Source organism: Manis pentadactyla, chromosome 3 (genome assembly GCF_030020395.1).
Source record: "Manis pentadactyla isolate mManPen7 chromosome 3, mManPen7.hap1, whole genome shotgun sequence".
Classification (NCBI taxonomy): domain Eukaryota; kingdom Metazoa; phylum Chordata; class Mammalia; order Pholidota; family Manidae; genus Manis; species Manis pentadactyla.
The window spans coordinates 216,160,025-216,176,860 of NC_080021.1; the positions used below are offsets into that span (position 1 = coordinate 216,160,025).

Below are 16,836 nucleotides of genomic sequence, written 5' to 3' on the forward strand. Positions count from 1 at the left end.
AAAGGTTCTGGGTTTTTCTAAAATGTAGCAAAACTAATAGGGAGTTCTTTGTATGCAGCAGGATGAGAGGACCAATAGGCCTTTGTCAGTACCTTGCTTCCGGTGGCTCTTAGGAAATCATTCTTGGTGATCAAATTTCCAGGATAACTGAAAACTTGTCCTTTTAACATTGTGGTTACTTCTCCCATTTGGAGGCAGATATTTCCAGACGTTCTCCACGTGTCTGTTTGTAAGCAGACCTTCCTCTGTGGCCTGGGGCCGTCGGGAGCCACCTGTTCATGGCGCCATGATGTCCTCACGAGGAGTGGCCTGGCTTCTGTGCTGAGTTCTTGTATCTGCTTTTCCTTGGCCCCTGTTCTAACGCTGTGAGCAGTTGCTTTTCCCAGCCATCATCTCCACCTCCATCAGCCCTTCTGCCCCTTCCTGGTTTGCAGCTCTGAGCCGCTCTGTAGAAATGGATAAGGAGCCTGTGTCAGCTGTGTTTGCAAGTAGTGCGGTGGCGGAGTGAAGGCCAGAGCTCCCCAGGGAGTCGGGGGCTTGGGTACAAGTGGGTCAGGACAGCAGAGATTGCCCGGGAGCTGCAGCCACACAGTGAAATGGGGCAGTGTCTTCTGTGGCACGTGGTGATCATATAAGTGCCTGGTCTCCAGGTGGGGCTTTGACACGTAAGTCCCCGAGACCAGGAAGTCGGGCTTGCAGATGACGCCCCCACAGAGAGGCTCCTTTCTGCTTGGGAGCACCCTGGAGCCAGGAGGGCACCCCAGGCTTTTCCTCCTCAGCAGTGGCACCTCAGACCTGATCTTGTGAGCACTGGGTCACTCTGCCAAAGGCCCTGAGAGGCACCTGCAGTAGAGGCAGAAGCTCCAGATGTTGGTTCTGCTCGCTTTGAGCAAGTCACTTCCCTCCCTGAGCTCAGTCTTCCCATCTGTAAAGTTGGTGTGTTGGACTTTCTGATAGGAGATTTTTTTTAAGGATTTGTTATGGTAAAATATACATAACAGTTATTACCATTTTAGCCATTTAACCATACAGTTCGGTGGCCTTAATTCATTCACAGTGAGGTACAGCTGTCACCACCATCCGTGCAGAGAACCGTTTTATCCTCCCAAACTGAAACTCTGTCCCCCTTAAACACTAACTCCCCATTTCCCTCCCTCCCCCATACCCTGGCACCCACCATTCTATCCACTTTCTGCCTCTAAGAATTTGACTGTTCTAGGTGCTTCGTGTCAGTGGAAGCAAACAGAATCAGTCCTTCTGTGAATGGCTTCTTTCCCTGAGCACAGTGTCCTCCGGATCCATCCATGCTGTGGGCTGTGCCAGAACTCCTCCTCTTTAAGGTGGAATAACGCTCCATGGTGTGTGCACACTGTGTTTTGTTTACACTTTCGTCCATCGGACGTTTCGGTTGCTCCTGCCTTTTGGCTGTTGTGAATAATACTGCCACGAAAACATGAGCGTACAGACCCTTTCTGTTTTTTAGAGCAGCCAGTGTGTTGAGATGATAGCACATTTTCAGGATAACTAGAAACTTCACGTGGTGGGAAGAAAGGCTTTCGGGATAGCATTCGTGGGGATGGGCCGGTTATTGCCCCTCCTGCGTCAGGACAGTGGGTGCAGGGCGGGTTTGTGCCCGATCAGCACCCTGGGCTCACCCGAACTTTGTTCGAGAGGCCAGCCTGCTGGGGCAGGAGGGAGTCCTCCCTCTTGGGGCCTCGGTGTTCTCAAATGTAATGTGGCGCTACCAGTCAGACCGTCCCCCCCAGGACCACACTCAGCCCAGGGACAGGAGCCTCTGGGTCTGTGACGCACGGGGCAGCAGACAACACCAGACAGGGACTCGGGGGCTAGATTTAGTCCCAGCTCCATGTCAGTCACAGCAGCCATCTGTGCAGTGGGGTCAGTGCAGGTGATTACAAGCCCTCTGCCACCACGGTGGTTGGGATTTCTCTGCAGAGACATGGCTGCAGGGGAGCCACTGACTGAAGGCACCGTGTGTGTGCACACCCATGCACACGTGTGTGCGTGGGTGTGCACAGCTGTCCCCTCCCCTGGCTCCCTGTGGAAGGGAGGAAGGGATATTTGGGGCCCTGGGCTTCACCGTAGTCGGTTTAATTACGGGTTTTCAGCCACAGGCCGGTGGGCACACATTGGGAAGGAGGGGGGAGCAGCTCCGAAACCCTGTCATTTTCCAGCATCTGAGGGCCTCTTCAAAGGGGGGCATCTAGACATTTTCTCCACAAGCCGCAGAGTGGACTGTCGTGGCCCCAGCATGAACATAATGACAGATGCATTTTGCAGCAAGCTGGGAGTGAATGGGTCCAACCGGCTTGTCTCCTGTCAGACGAGTCATTATCATTTTTTTTTTGTCATTTGCTGACAGTTTGGGTTTCATGTGTTTCTCTCTTTTTTCTCTTTCTCCCCCTGCCTGGAAAAATGGCTAGGTATCTACGAGACCCCAGCAGGGACGATCCTTTACCATGCCCATTTAGACATCGAGGCCTTCACCATGGACCGGGAAGTGCGCAAAATCAAACAAGGCCTGGGCTTGAAATTCGCCGAGCTGGTGTACACGGGTGCGTAGGTCCTGAGGCGGATCCCCCACTTCCCTAACCAAACAGCACCCTCCTCCAGGCCTGCCCACCCACTGCCGGCCCCCTGCGAGAGCCTGGAGGATGCAGGTTGAGGTGGGTCCAGCGAGGGCGGGAACGAGGTGAGGAGAGGATTCTGGGACTTGCCTTGTTCATAGGGCACTGGGTGAGATAAGCCAGTGCCACCGAGGTGTCCGGCTGCCTCTGCTACTGTGACCCGCCTGACTCCAGGAGGGCCAAGGGAAGCATCACGTGCCATCCCTAGGGCAGCCAGCTTCTGTTCAGCACACGCAGGGTGCTGGGCACTCTGTGAGGGCACACGTCACCCCACAGGGTCCTCCCAAAGCTGCTAGGAGAGCTGCAGCCCCTTCCTTTTAGGGTTGAGGACACCAAGCCTCAAAGCAAAAGGTGCTTGTACCTAGTCACACAGCCGGAAGTAGCCTGTCTGGGTTGGGCCCAGGCCAGGCTGTCTCCAGGCAGAACCTGGAGCTGCTACATAGACAGCCTCAAGCAGGGGAAGGCCTGTCTGGACCAAGAACTCAGCCCTAGGCGTGGGCGTCGCATGAGCCAGATCTTAACTGGGAAATTGCCAGGACAGCCAGTTGCTCAGCCCACGCGTGAAGTGACATGAGCAGGCAGCGTGGGCAGGTCCCCATTTCACGGATGAGGAGACTGAGTTTCTGCGCTTCACCTGTTGTCACAGGGCTGGAATCCAGGCCTTCTGGCCCCCGGTCCGTCCCTCACATTGCACAACAGGGGTCCCCAGTCTAGCCAGTCGGCTGTTTTTGTTCAGTCTGTGAGCTAAGACTAGTTTTTACATTTTTAAATGGTGGGGAAAATATTCTTTTAATAATACTTTTTTGTGACACATGAAAATGACAGGAAACTCACATTTCAGTGTCCATCAGTGGCTTTTTTGGGGTACGGCCACGGTCATTCACGCCCATTGTCCATGGCTGCTTCTGAGCCACAGTTGCAGTCATGTGCTGCAAGAAAGACTGAATGACCTGCAGGTATTCACCACCTCGCCCTTTCCAGAAAATGTCTGTTGATCCTGCACTGTGACATTCATGTCTCCCTCATTTGACAAGTCACGTCAGACAGCCCCTCTCTGAGCCGTTGTGGGACAGGTTGGGGCCCAAGGCCAACCTTGACATCTCTATGGGGGCGTGGGTGTCACAGGGACCAGGGGAAAGTTAACGTTAGTACACAAGCCTCCCGGCCTCCCTCTCCCCTCTCCCCTGGGAGGCCTGGCTGCCTTTGAAGCCTCCTAATCATTGTAAGTCATCTTGGGATTTCAAGGGCGCTCAGTGGTTATTGGCTGGCATTATTTCTCCCTCCCATTGTTCCCAGCAGCTTTGAAGCCAAGGCCCCCCTTCCCAGGTACAGACAGGTGTTTAAATACCATTGTCTCCTGCGGGCTTTCTTGCTCAGTGGGATTTCAACACTGGAAGGTAAATTTTGGTTACAAAGTGGGAGAGTCATTAAAACACAGCAGACGGTGAGGTAGGGAGAGCGCCTGACCAGGCTCCTGCACGGAGGCATCCATGGAGGCCGGGCGGGGGGCCAGCCAGCCTCCAGCCCCACCGTGGAACGGCTACTGCCTCTCTTGCCAGGGCCTGAGCTGGGCATGGGTGGGTACTGCCTAATCTCAGCTGCACACAGGTGAGGAAACTGGTCCAGGAGGTAAGACACTTGTCTAAGTTTTCACAGCTGATGAGTGGTGGCTTTCGGCCAAGGGCAGGCCAGATTCAGAAGCAAAGTTCCCCCCCTCCAGTGGATCCCAGGGATGGGGGCCGGGGGAAGGGAGGCGGGCCAGGCTCATCCGGGGGCATGGCGCATGCACAAAGGGAGCCCTGGGTGTCGGGCACAGCCTGGCCCCTGGCTGAGGGCCTAACGCCCTGACTCCTAACTGCCCAGGGTGAATCTTGGGTGCCACCCGCCCGACTCTCTAAATCCCAAAATGCGTTATGGTGATTAGGAAGTTTTAAAGGAAACAAAACCTCAGAGTGGAGACGGGGGATGAGGTGAGGGCAGCAGAGACTTAGCCCAGGTAGTTATTGTTTATACTAATTTCACCCCAGTGAGCCTGGCATCTAGGCCCCATGCATGCCCAGGGCTGTCCCAGGCAGCAGCCAGTGCACCCTGCTCTGAGGAGCTGTTGCATATGATTGCTCACCTTAGGGAGATGCCTTACAGCCCAGGGGTTAGCTCAGGTGAGTTACCTCACTTTCCCTTTGCCTCTTCTGAAGAGTGGGCATAATAATTTTACCTGTCTGAGCAGTGAGGGCTAAATGCACGAATGTGTGTAAAGCATGTGGAACAGCCTTGCATGGAGGAGCGCACTATTCCACACGTGTTAAATAAACCCAGATGCCTGCCAAGGTTTCCCGGCATGCAGGCACGCGCCTGGGGCCTTGCCTCCGGCCGGGTTTATGATCTTGAGTAGGTCTGTCTCTCCGTAAACCGCAGTTTCCCTTCCTATAGAAAAAAGGGTACCAGGCCAGGTCTCTTCCCAGTTCTGTCTAACTCCTCAAATAGCGAGCCCACTACTCTGCTATGGTGCTTGCCTTCCTCAGAGCCCCTGAGGTCTTGGGGCACAGATAGGGAAACTGAGGCAGGGGGCAGCCCTTCCATTTCAGCCCCACTCATAGCTGCCCTGGCAACTGCTGCCCATCTCCTTTTCTTCTCCCCCCACCCAGAGTTCCTGGTCTGCCTATCCAGGGTTTTACAGACCCCCCATCTAGCCCACTGGCCCTAGCCCACGGGGTTCTTCTGGCAGGATCCTGGATTGCACAACCCAGACAGAGGGTTGTCAGCCCAATTAGCAAGGTGCTTGGCCCAGTCCCAGACCTAGGACATGCAGGGCCTCCCCCATGCAGCACGCCAGGCTCCCTGGCCCAAGGCTGGGTCTGCTGGGAAAAGAAATCTGAGCCCAAGGCCGCCCATGGGGTTGAGGCGGGATCCTGAGAAAGCCCGGGCCAGGTGCTCCCACGAGGCCCTGCCCCTGTCTCTGACCTTATCTGCCACCAGCCTTCCAGCCTGAGGATGTAATGGTCTAATGATCCCAACAGAGCCAGAAAGATGGCCAGGCCACTGGGCGTGGCAGGGGTGAGGGGCCATTAGTGTCCCCTCCCACTGTGGCTCGGCTGAGTCAGGAGTGCTTGGGGACCTTGCTGATTGGCTTTGGACAGTTTCTTCCGTCTCCAGCTGTCTGTCTCCTGTATACAGTGAAAGCTGGTGGAGGCCATGTTCACATCTCAAATTCAAAACTTCAGCGTTGTGCCCGCATCTTCTCACTGAATCTGCACCAGCCGCTGGAGAGTGCTTAGTAATGTTATCTCATCATGCAAACAAGGAAACAGACACAAAGAGGTTATCTTGCTTGTCAAGGTGGAGCTGGTTTGTGATTTAAATGGCAAGTCATTGGGGAGTGAGGACCCTGGGCCTCTCCCTGCCTGGCCCTCCCCCACCTCTGCAGCCAGCAGCCCCCATCCCAGAGAAGGCCCTCTCCCCTTTCCCACGGAGAGCACCAACAGGTGTCCCTAGAGGCCTGGACGTCCAACAATAGCCGCAGACCCTGGACTGACCCGGCCCTTTATCAGGGCAGGAGATCGCACACCATCTGGCCCCACAGCTGCCCAGGTGGCCTCACCTTCCCAGCTCTGTTTCAGAGAAACCCTACCCTTCGCATTGTCCCTCCCCCAACCCTGGCCACAGCCACCTGCCCTCAGCAGAGACTAGAGAGGAGTCGGCTGTCCACAGGTCTGGTCCTACCGACACTGAGGTGCAGGCCCTGGGGCCGACTGGGAATCCCTGTCCTTGGGGACCGAGTATAGGTGAGGGGGAGGAAGCACATTTCTCAGGCACCACGTGCTCCGAAGGGCTTCCCAGCCACAGACAGGAAGGCTCCAAGACCATCATGTGAAGCAGTTGTTATCACTGGGCCACAGACGTCAAGTCTGGGCCCCCCACTGTAGCCTGCGTGATCTTTGAGAAGTCATTCACCTTCACAGAGCTTTACTTCCTCACCCAGAAAAGACAGAGGCTAAGAGAGTTTTCTCATGGGGCTATTTGTGAGGATTCAAAGAGCTAGTCCAGCTAAAGAACTTAGTGCCATGTGGGTGCTTCGTATGCACGAATGTTTGCAGTATGTAAACACAGTTCACAGATGTCCGAGGGGCCTGCCCATCCGAGGGAGTGGACTCTTCCCAGCTCTTGACCAAGACACCAGTGGCCACAGCAGCTCTTGAGTCCAGGACCTCCCCACAAAATCAGTCTGCTAGTCCTGACCCCAAACCAGCACCCCACTGCCTGGACTGGGCCCTCCCATCACTCCACCCCAGGTGACACAGGCCTGAGTATCCTGTCTGCCACCCTCATAAGACTGAGCTCCCTGTGTGCAGGTGACAGGGTCCCTTCACACTGTCCTCAGCTCCTGGCCCCCGGAATGTGTATGGCATGAAGCAGCAGGTTGCTCCCCTTCTTCTGACCCTTGGGAAGTGCCTGTCCCTACCCACAGAAGCCTGTCACGTCACAGGACAGGGGCACCCAAGCTCATTCCTTGATGCAGCCATTTATAAGTGCCCATTGTGCTAGTACTCAGCAAACGATCTACCTTACCAGGCTCACGGTCTGCCATAAACAGGTGAGGCATGGGTACCCTTGCTGTGCCCCCATCTCGTGCCCTAGTGCAGAAGGCAGGCAGCATGGTGGGCCTCCCTAGCACCTTTGTTTTCCCTCCACACAGGTTTCTGGCACAGCCCTGAGTGTGAATTTGTCCGCCACTGCATCGCCAAGTCCCAGGAGCGTGTGGAAGGAAAAGTGCAGGTGTCTGTCTTCAAGGGCCAGGTGTACGTCCTCAGCCGGGAGTCCCCGCTGTCCCTCTACAACGAGGAGCTGGTGAGGTGGGTGCCCCTACCTGCCCCCCAGCTGGGCACAGGCTTTCTCAACAAAGGTGTGCCGGAGCACATGCAGGGCACAGGGAGGCAGTCATGAAGCACAGAAGAGTACCACCACCACCTCTGCCCCTGGGGAACTTAGGGGCTAGACTGGGGAAAGTCATCCGTCATCCGTCAAACGACTGCCTGAAGGTAGAAGCAGGACAGGTGGCGCCCGGCCTGGAGGAGGCGCAAGATAGTCTGGCTGGGTATAATAACAGGTGTGGAGAAGCTTCCCTGAGGAGGTCACCTCCCAGCTCATCTCCAAAAGAAAGGAGTTAGCCAGGCGGAGGAGGGGCAGGGAGAGCTTCCAGGGAGGCTAGTCCTGTGCACAGGTTCTGACCTTGGAAGAGCCTAGGACGTCCCAGGCGCTATAAGGATGCCAGGGATAGGGAGCCAGGGTGCGAGGGTCCTGGTGCCGGATCTTAAAAGGGAAGGACATGGTCAGACCTCTGTTTCTGAGGTCTTTCTGGCTGCTCTGGAAAATGGATTTGAGCAAGGTGGGAGCTGGCAGGGGTGGAAACAAGGGCATCCCTGGGGCGTGCTGGGGGCTCAGACCAGGTTGGTGGAACAGAGACGCAGACAGATGCGACAGATACTTCAGAGGGGGAATCAGCCAAAGGGCTTGGCTGTGGAGGAAGAGGAACAGGCCAGAACCGCCCTGGGTTTCCGGGCAGGAGCAGCCGGATACACTCTGGTGGCAGTTGCTGAATGAGGGAAAGATAATGCATTTGGATTCAAACATCTTGGAGACGAGACTTCCTTGTAATGGGCCAGGAGAGGGTCTGGTTGGCGGGTGGACGCACAGGTCTAGGGTTGAGGTCGGCATTGCAGAGTGGTGGACACCCCCGTGTTTTCGGCAGCCAGGAAGAGAGTGCGGGGCTGAGGTCGGATGAGAGAAGAAGGGTCAAGGAGGGGACCCAGAGGCCAGGTTAAGGGCACTGAGAAGACCCCAGGAGAGGCTGGGGAGCCTCGTGGCCTGGGTCAAAGGTCGCAGTTGCCCATTAGCTGCACCTGTGTTTGCCTCGTGAGAGTGTGGCCTTCGCAGAGGATCAAGGCAACCCCTCGGAGGTCACCTGCCCAAACGAGAGGTGGGGACGGACAGCCCCGCCTGACTCAGTTACCAGGCGCGGCTTAGTCCAGGCGGAGGCCCGCTCTCCCCTCCCGAGGCCAGGTGGGCATTAAGGTACGAGTCTTGTTTCCCAGTCAGTGTTATTTTCCCCTCTCCCTTCTCTCTGCCATGTTGCGTTTCTCCCCCCTTCAATCTTTCTAAACACTTTATAAGCCATAAATATAACCGAGTCAGTTTAGATCAGTCGGGGTAAATGTCAAATTATCTTCTCTCTTTCTCTCTCTGGCTCTTTCTTCCCTCCCCCTCCAAATCAACAGCCCCTAATAATCTGCCCAACCCTTCATTAAGCCTTACAGCCTCACTCAGGGAGATTAAATGAATAAAGTAAAAAGGGAAAGGGGAAAAAAAGAGAGAAAAGCAGGCGCATTTATTCTCACTGTGTCTCCGACCATTTCCCTTTTCTCTTTGATTTCTACATCGCTGACTTGAAAGCCCTTGAGTGACAGCGTCACCGGGACCAGCGAGGAAGCCGCGAGAGGTGGCAGAGCTGGAAATGCCGCGGCGCAGTAGGTAGAAAGTAACGTAATTATAGAGCAGGTCAGAGCCACTCGAATGAACAAAAATAAAAGCACAGAGGTTTTCTGTAGACCGTCAGGGGAGGTAAAAAAAAAAATCATTGTAAACTCTTTTTCCACTGCCCCCCACCCCTCCATCCTAAACCACAATTTTAAAAAGAGGTTTTTCGGTTCCTGAGAAACACCTCTGGGAACTCTTCAGCATCCTCATGGGACAGGTTTGTGCCCGGATGTGGGCCTCTCCTTACAGGGGCTGCTGGGCCCGCATGGAGGACCCAGGCTGGGGAAGGGGGTGGGCGTGATAGCTCTGACCTGAGGGGGAGGAGGTGAAAGGGCAGGTGCCCCTTGGGGAGTGGGCAGGGGCTCCAAGCCCCGGCTTCTCCTGGGGCTGAGCCCTGGGGCCATTCCGGAGGGGTCGGGATTCGGACTGTGGGAACGAGGTGTATGTCCAAACCTGTCCCGTGGTGTGTGGGGGTCATGTTAAGCCCCAAGCAAGGCCTGTGGAAGTAAGTTGAGGAAGCTGGTGCTTTAGTTTGGTCTAGCCTGTCCCCTGGTGAGGGGGCATGGGGAGGCCCCTCTGAAGTGGGACGTCTTCTCCCTACAGGGAACGTGCTGGTCGGCTCCTGGTGGCTCAGCTACCTGAGTGCTGGAGGGGCCAGTGGAGGGAAGGGGAGGGATGGGTGGGAGCGTGGGACTTCCATGTGCCAGCTTTAAGGCCCCTTAAAGGTCACGGTGAGGGCGTGGGGCAGGGGGGTGGGAGGAGGGCAACAGAACCCAAGTCCTGAACGAGTCTCCCAGCAGCCTGGCAAGAAACCCTATTTGTTGTAGAAAGAGCACAGTCCCACAAAGAGCCAGTCAGACGCACAGCCTCAGGGTCTCAGCAGACCGCAGGTCCCCTCTGCCCTCCCCCGTCTCACCTCTCCAGAGAAGGTTCCTGAGAGCACAGGCCACCTCCTTGTCATCAAGAACCTCGAGACTGCTTTGTCCTGAGGCTGGAGTTGTGCAGATGTGAGGACAAGGGGCTAATTCAGGGCAGGCCAGAACAAGGGGCCCGTGAGAAATGGGGGAGGGACAAGGGACCCCTGTCGCCTGGGAGGCATGGAGGGCGGCCCTGTGGAGTCAGATGTGAGACCACGGTGCCCTGAACTTGGCCTCAGAGAGCTCATCACGGCCGCAGTTAAGGAGAGCAGATATGTGATGGATTGCGTATGTCTGCCCCCCTCCGTGGTGTCTTGTTCTTGTTTTCCCAGCACCTGGCACAGTGCCGGCAGGTTGTGGGTGCTTAATGAATACCTGAATGAATGAATGAATGAATGAGTGAATGAATGAATGATATGAATAATAGTGCTCACCACCTGTCAGGTGCCAGCTACATCATTGAATGCAGAGCCAGGAATGACCTGGGGAGCCCCATTTCCCAAGGGAGGGCCTGAGGCTCGAAGGGCAGGAGCACGGGCCCTAAGCTCTATGATGGGAATCGCTGTGGGGCCCAGCGCGCACCCAGGCAGCCATGCCTGCCTGCCTGTGGCTGGGAAGGGGTTTGAAGGACAGCTAAGTAAGAATAGCCCGAAAGGTGAAGGCCGGCAAATCTGGAAGATGGAAACTGTCGATGGGGGGAAATGTCTGTCCCATTGAGTACAGCAGTCATTGCCCAGGCACTTTTCCTCATCAGCTGGCATGTGATGGGTGCTGCGTTTGAGGATGGATCACACAGGTAGTCACTGGTTGGACACACAAGGTGAAAGGTGACAGTGACAAATGTTGCATGAACACTGGGGGCCTCCCTGTATTGAGAGCTTGAGGGATGCTGCTGGGCAAATCCGAGGCTGTTTGGGGTACATGTCCTGGCCTCCCGGGCTTTGGGCCACAGGACATCATCAGCTATTCCTGGACACCCTTCTCAGAGCCCAGCACAGCCCGACAGCAGAGCAGGCTCAGATGTGTGTCCTTGGTTTACAGATGAAGTGCTCTGGGTCACAGGAGGATTTCCTGGGGCTGGCACTGGCTGAGCCAGGACCCGACCTGCCCATTTGTGTAGCAGGGGTGAGGTGTCCCACCTCCCAGCCCTGGGCACAGTGCCTGGCCCAGAGTAATTCTCCCAAATTGGATGGAAATGGAATGAAACACCAGTGTGCAAAGAGGGCTTTGGACCAACACAGGAGAAATGCCCTGATACCTGAGGCTGGGCTGCTCCAGGTCCCTGAGGTCCCTCCCGCACCAGGGGCCAGGCCTGGGAGTGTGCTGACAGGTTCCTACTTTCTCCTTGCAGCATGAACGTGCAGGGTGATTATGAGCCACTCGATGCCACTGGTTTCATCAACATCAACTCCCTCAGGTGAGACGCTCTGGGCCCTGACAGGTCCCCAGACCCCCGCAGGTGTAGGGAGCAAGCTCTTGTGTGACCTCCACTGCTCTGATCGCTGCCCTGGACAAACCCCACCTTCCTAGCCCTCTGCCCACAGCATCCTCAGTGCCTGCTTTCATCCCTGCCCATTCTGAGGACAGCCAGCAGCAGTAGCGGGTCCTGGGCACGTGGGTTCTGTGCTCCTGAGTTCTGCTCTTCGCCTATCACTCCCACCCCCTCCAGCTGCAGGGCCTCAACTGGGAGCCCCCTGCCCTGGGCAGGTTAGGAACGGAAATGGCCGAGAGGTTAAAAAGGAGCCTCAGGAGGCCACCTGGCCAGCTCCTGCCTTAACACCACACCATACCTGAGCTGCCAGTTTAGCTGGAAACCATCCTAGCCATGTGGCTCTCCGTGGCCCAGTGGTTGGCACACATCATCTGAAGCCACTCAGACCTGGATCCAAATCCTGGCTCCATCGTGAGCTGTCAGACACCTTCTAAACCACTAGGCATCACAAGTAGAGATGGTATTACCTGCCTCACAGGTGTGATGAAAGTTAGGTAAGAGCCTGAGGAGATCAAGTACTCAGCCCAGACCCTGGCACACAGGAAGAGCACCGTGCCTGGCAGCAGGTGCTCAGCCTGAGCATGGCCCTGGAGCTGGCATGCACATGAGCAAACAGGGCCATTTATTACCAGCAGCTACCATAGATTAAGCCACTTCTAGGCACAGCCCCAGGTTGTCTCATTTATTTCTTACATAAATTTTCAACTCCAGAAATAGGCCCAGAGTGGTTAAGTAACTTGCCCATGGTCACACAGCTAGGAAGCCGAGGAGCTGTCTATCCAGCTCTGGGTTCTTAATCACCAGATTCCTTCTCATGGGGCTTGGGGTCAGGAATAAGGCACATGTGTCTCCTCCAGACACATGTCCTGGGCACAGAGCCACCATTTTCTCCCAGAGGCAGCCTCTTGTTCCTGGAGCTGAGACTGGGAGAGACATTGAATCTGCCTGCAGCCCTGGGCTCTCTCCCCTCCCAACAGTCACCTCCACCTCCCCGCCTCCTTCGCCCTCTGTTTGTATTTTATGACTATAAACCCTTTTAAATAGCTCCAAACACACCGGGTTTTCATAATGGCCTCTTCACTTCTCCCATTGCCAGTTAAACGCTTTGTCTTCAACAATGACAAGCCATGTTTTCCCCCTAAGATAAATTAATTATCCTGATTGGAGGGCAGGAGGGGCCAGGGTGGGAGAGGTTATAGAGGGAGAAAAAAAAGACAACTTACACACATCTTAACAAACAGCTGCCCCTGCCACCCGGGTTCTGCCTGAATTAATTGAACTGAGTGCATGTTGTTATTGTTAATTTACATTTTTCTTTGTTTTGAATCCGGTTTACAGGCTGAAGGAATATCATCGCCTCCAGAGCAAGGTCACTGCCAAATAGACCGGCTGACAATGAGGAGCTGGGCCTCCTCACTTTGCCCATCTCCCAAGTATAGGCACTAATTGTTGTGATAATTTGTAATTGTGACTTGTTCCTGGGGCTGGCAGCATAGTGGGGGTGCCAGGCCCCAGCTTTGTTCCCTGATCCCCTGTAGCTGCCAAACTGGTCAGCGAAGGGAAGGGTGGGGGACTGCAGTGGGGAGCTATTAAATGACAATTAAAAAAAGACACATCAGTCTTTTGTCTCTTTTTATTTGTGCAGAGAGAGCACACGTGTGTGTGTGTGTGTGTGTGTGTGTGTGTGTGTGTGTGTGTGTGTGTGTGTAGTCAATCATGCTTTCTTAGACCAACCTTAGTGTTTTCTGATTTAAGTGCTGCCAAAGGCCACCTATTGCCGGAGAACATTGTGTATCTAGAAGAATCGACCCCTCTCTCCTCCAGGAAAAAACGGAATCCAGAAGTGCCCACCTGGGTCAGACCCAGTCATCGGCCTGGCATTGTGTAGCCGGCTGTGGCCCTGTGGCACGTGCCAGGGAGACCAGGGAGAGTTCAGGTGACATGCCCGGTCCTGCCCACAGTGAACCCCAGGGAACAGGACCTTGACCGTCCACGTTCAAGCCACCATGAGGCTTCCCCACCAAGGCTGGGGGACTTTAAGTGGCCTAAATTATGGAGGAGGAAGAACCCTGAGTAAGAGAAGCCTGACCGGAGGAGAAAAGAGCAGACAGAACTTAGTGGGCGCTCACAGTAGGGTCCACCTGGTCCCTCTGTCACTCAGCAAACCAGCGCGGCAAAGCAGCCATTCTTGTACTGTGACTCCACCCCCCCTTGTACATCTGATTGGACCAGGTCTGGGCACCTGACCCGAGCTGGGCCAATCAGACTCTCCGAGAGTCCGGAACTGGGTCTGGCCCCATGTCCAGAGGTGAAGATGGGTACCCTGCGGCAGGGGGTGATGCCCTGTGCCTGGAAAGGCCGGGTGGGAGAAGAAGGAAGCAAGACGGAAGAGACAGAAGAGTGGGTCCCAGGCTTGGAATCCCAGTCCCCACCCTGGTACGTGTCGTGGAAGCTGCTGGCATGTCTTAACCTGGATTCTCTGAGACACGCCCGTGTCCTAACCAGTACCGCCCAGGGCCTAAGCCTGCCGAGAGATTTCCTGCTGTTTGCTCCCCGAAGTATCTTTACTGCAAAGACTTAAGCCCTGGGTGCTCTGGGCCCTGCCCTGGTTCTGACTACAGCCCATGGCCTTCATCAGCGAGGGTCTGTAAGTCCAGGGAGAGGAAATCCCGGGCAAAATACCTCTAAAAAATGAAATAAGTGAAAGGGAGAAATAAAGTTTAAAATCCGTTTATTGCTTACAAACTGCAGTCTGGGGCCAGTTGTCTCTTGCTCCAGAAGAAGCAAAACTGGCCCTCCCCTCCCCTCTCAGGCACAGACAAGCCCTCAGCTGCCCCGGTAATTACCCACTGATATGGAGATGAATTCTCTCCATTCCTGAGGAATGATGCAAATGCACTAAAGCCATACTTCTCTCCACCCTTGAGTGCCTATTGATATGCAGATGTGCTAAAGCCAGGGGAGATATCTGGAAATATTACAGTTTTTACCTACAGGGACTCTTTCAAAACAAGCTTTGTCTGTAAAACTTTTTTCTCTGATTATAAAAGTTAAAACGAATTGCTAAAAGAAGATGAACTTGGTGCCAACCATTTTGCTATACACTTTATTTGCATCAGCTCATTGAATTTTCCAAACAACACTGCGAGGTAGACAATCTCCATTTTGCAGTGGAAGCAACTGAGATGCAGAGATTGATTTGCTGAAAGTCACTCAGCAAGTGACAAGAACCAAACCCTGGCCTGGCTGACACCCAAAACCTTCCTGTGTTTGTGCCCGCAGACATCACGATAGGTTGTATCTTACTAAAAACAAAATCTTACAGAAACAATAATCACCCATCATCTTACCACCAGTTACAAACACTGCCTATATTTAGGGTATTTTTCTGTCATATTTTTCTATGCTGATAAATATTTTTGCAGTTATTTAGGTTAATGTATTTTAAAAACAGGTGGCATGCCCTACTTTTTAAATTTTAATATAAACAGTTCCCTACATCATTAAAAACTCTTCCAATAACTACATAATACTCTATTATGTTGATACCCTAATTTAACATATTCTCATTTATGGATAATGTTTCTTCCACATTCTAAATTATTTTCCTGCCCTTTGTTGGATTTGAGTATTTTTAGTAATTGGTTTATTAGCTGAGGTTCTTCCTGCCTTTTCAGCGGTTTCTCCAGAGTTTACAACATAGACCTTGAGCTTACTATAGCCTACTTTCAATTATTATACCACCTCATGTGTAACACAGGAATCTTATAACAGTAAAACCTCGGAACATTTCGTTTTGTGTTTTTGTTGCATGTGTATTACTTCTGCAAAACCCTATACTGCATTGCTATATTTGCTGTAGCCAAATATCATTTTTAAAAGATGGAAAACAAAAAGAATGCATTTTATATTTATCATTGTGTAGGATTGTTTAGGTTTCTTTCATATGTGCTTGTGCAGAAGTTACCAGTGAAGTCATCTGGGCCTAGAATTTTCTTGGTGGGATGCTTTTAAAGTATAAGTTCAGTTTCTTTTATTTATATAGGGTTATTCATGTTAGCCATTTCCTCTTGGGTCAACTTTGGGTAATTTGTGTCTTGAGGAATTTGCCCATTTCATTTAGATTGTCAGTTCTAGTGGCATAAAGCTTTTCATAGTATTTCCTTATCCTTTGAATGTCTCTAGGATTATAGGGATGTCACTCTTTCATTACTTACCTTGGTAATTTGTGTCCTCACTTTTTCTTGATCAATGTAACAAAAAACCTACTATTTTTTGTAACTCTATAATGTTTCTTTTTTCCGCCTGATTTTCAGCAATCCGATTATGATATGTCTTGTTATGGTTTCATGTTTATTCTACTTGGGGCTCATTAAACTTGAGCCTATGGATTTTTATTGAATTTGGAACATTCTCAGCAGTTTTTTCCTCAAATTTGTTTGATTCCCCTCCCATCTCCTTTCTGGCACTCTCGTATATATCATGGACCATTTGAATTGTTCCATAGGTCACTGAAGACTCAGTTCTTTTATTCTTCATTTAGTCTGTTTTCTCTCTGAGATGCATTTTGTACCATATCTGTTGCTACGTCTTCCAAGTTCACTGGTCTTTTCTTCTGCGCTATCTACTCTGCCATTAATCTCACCAACTGTAGTTTATATTTCAGGTTATTTTTTCACTGCTACATGGGTCTTTTTTTATATCCCATTTCTCTCATCATCATGCGTATGCTTTCCTTTACATCCTCGAACATATTCATAATGGCTGCTTTAATGTCCTTTTCTGCTAATTTCATCATTTCTGTCACTGCTTGGCCTGCTCCTACTGACTGATTTTTCTCCTAGCTCTGGGTCACATTTTCTACTTTTTTGTACAGTTCATAATTGTAAAAATTTGACACTGAGCATTGTAACCTTACATCATTGAATGCTGGGTTTTCTTGTATTCCCTTGAGAGGTATTGGGCTTTTGGAAGGCAGTTCAGTTACTTGTGGTTAGTTAGACCCTTTCAACATTTGTTTTTACACCCTTTTAGGGCAAGTTCATGCTTTATTCTAGAAATAATTTAGCTCTGCTTCTAAGGTGTGGCCTTTCTTACTGACTCTTGGATTCACTAAGGTCTCGCCACTCCAGCTAGAGGAGACTTGAAGAATTCTCAGTCCTGTATGAGAGACCCAGGAATTTTTCTTTCCTTGAAAGTTGTTCTTATGCACATTCGTGGGATTTCACTCTATCGTTTAGGAGATTGC

General features: G+C 52.6%; 1 protein-coding gene across 3 annotated transcripts in view; it reads left to right on the plus strand.

The window, feature by feature from the left end:
• The window catches only part of ASS1 (argininosuccinate synthase 1), a 48,831-nt gene extending 35,632 nt beyond the window's left edge, over positions 1–13,199 (plus strand). Inside the window, exons 13-16 of one of the 3 annotated variants that reach the window (XM_036913574.2) lie at positions 2,445–2,576; positions 7,342–7,498; positions 11,448–11,513; positions 12,927–13,199. In XM_036913574.2, the coding sequence (XP_036769469.1) occupies positions 2,445–2,576; positions 7,342–7,498; positions 11,448–11,513; positions 12,927–12,972 (401 nt within the window). In that variant the 3' untranslated portion in view covers positions 12,973–13,199. Of the gene's footprint in view, positions 1–2,444; positions 2,577–6,627; positions 6,687–6,755; positions 7,240–7,317; positions 7,499–11,447; positions 11,514–12,926 lie in introns of those variants that run through there. The other 2 variants (XR_005030512.2, XM_036913575.2) reach the window with 2 other exon arrangements.
• Positions 13,200–16,836: the final 3,637 nt, after the last annotated feature.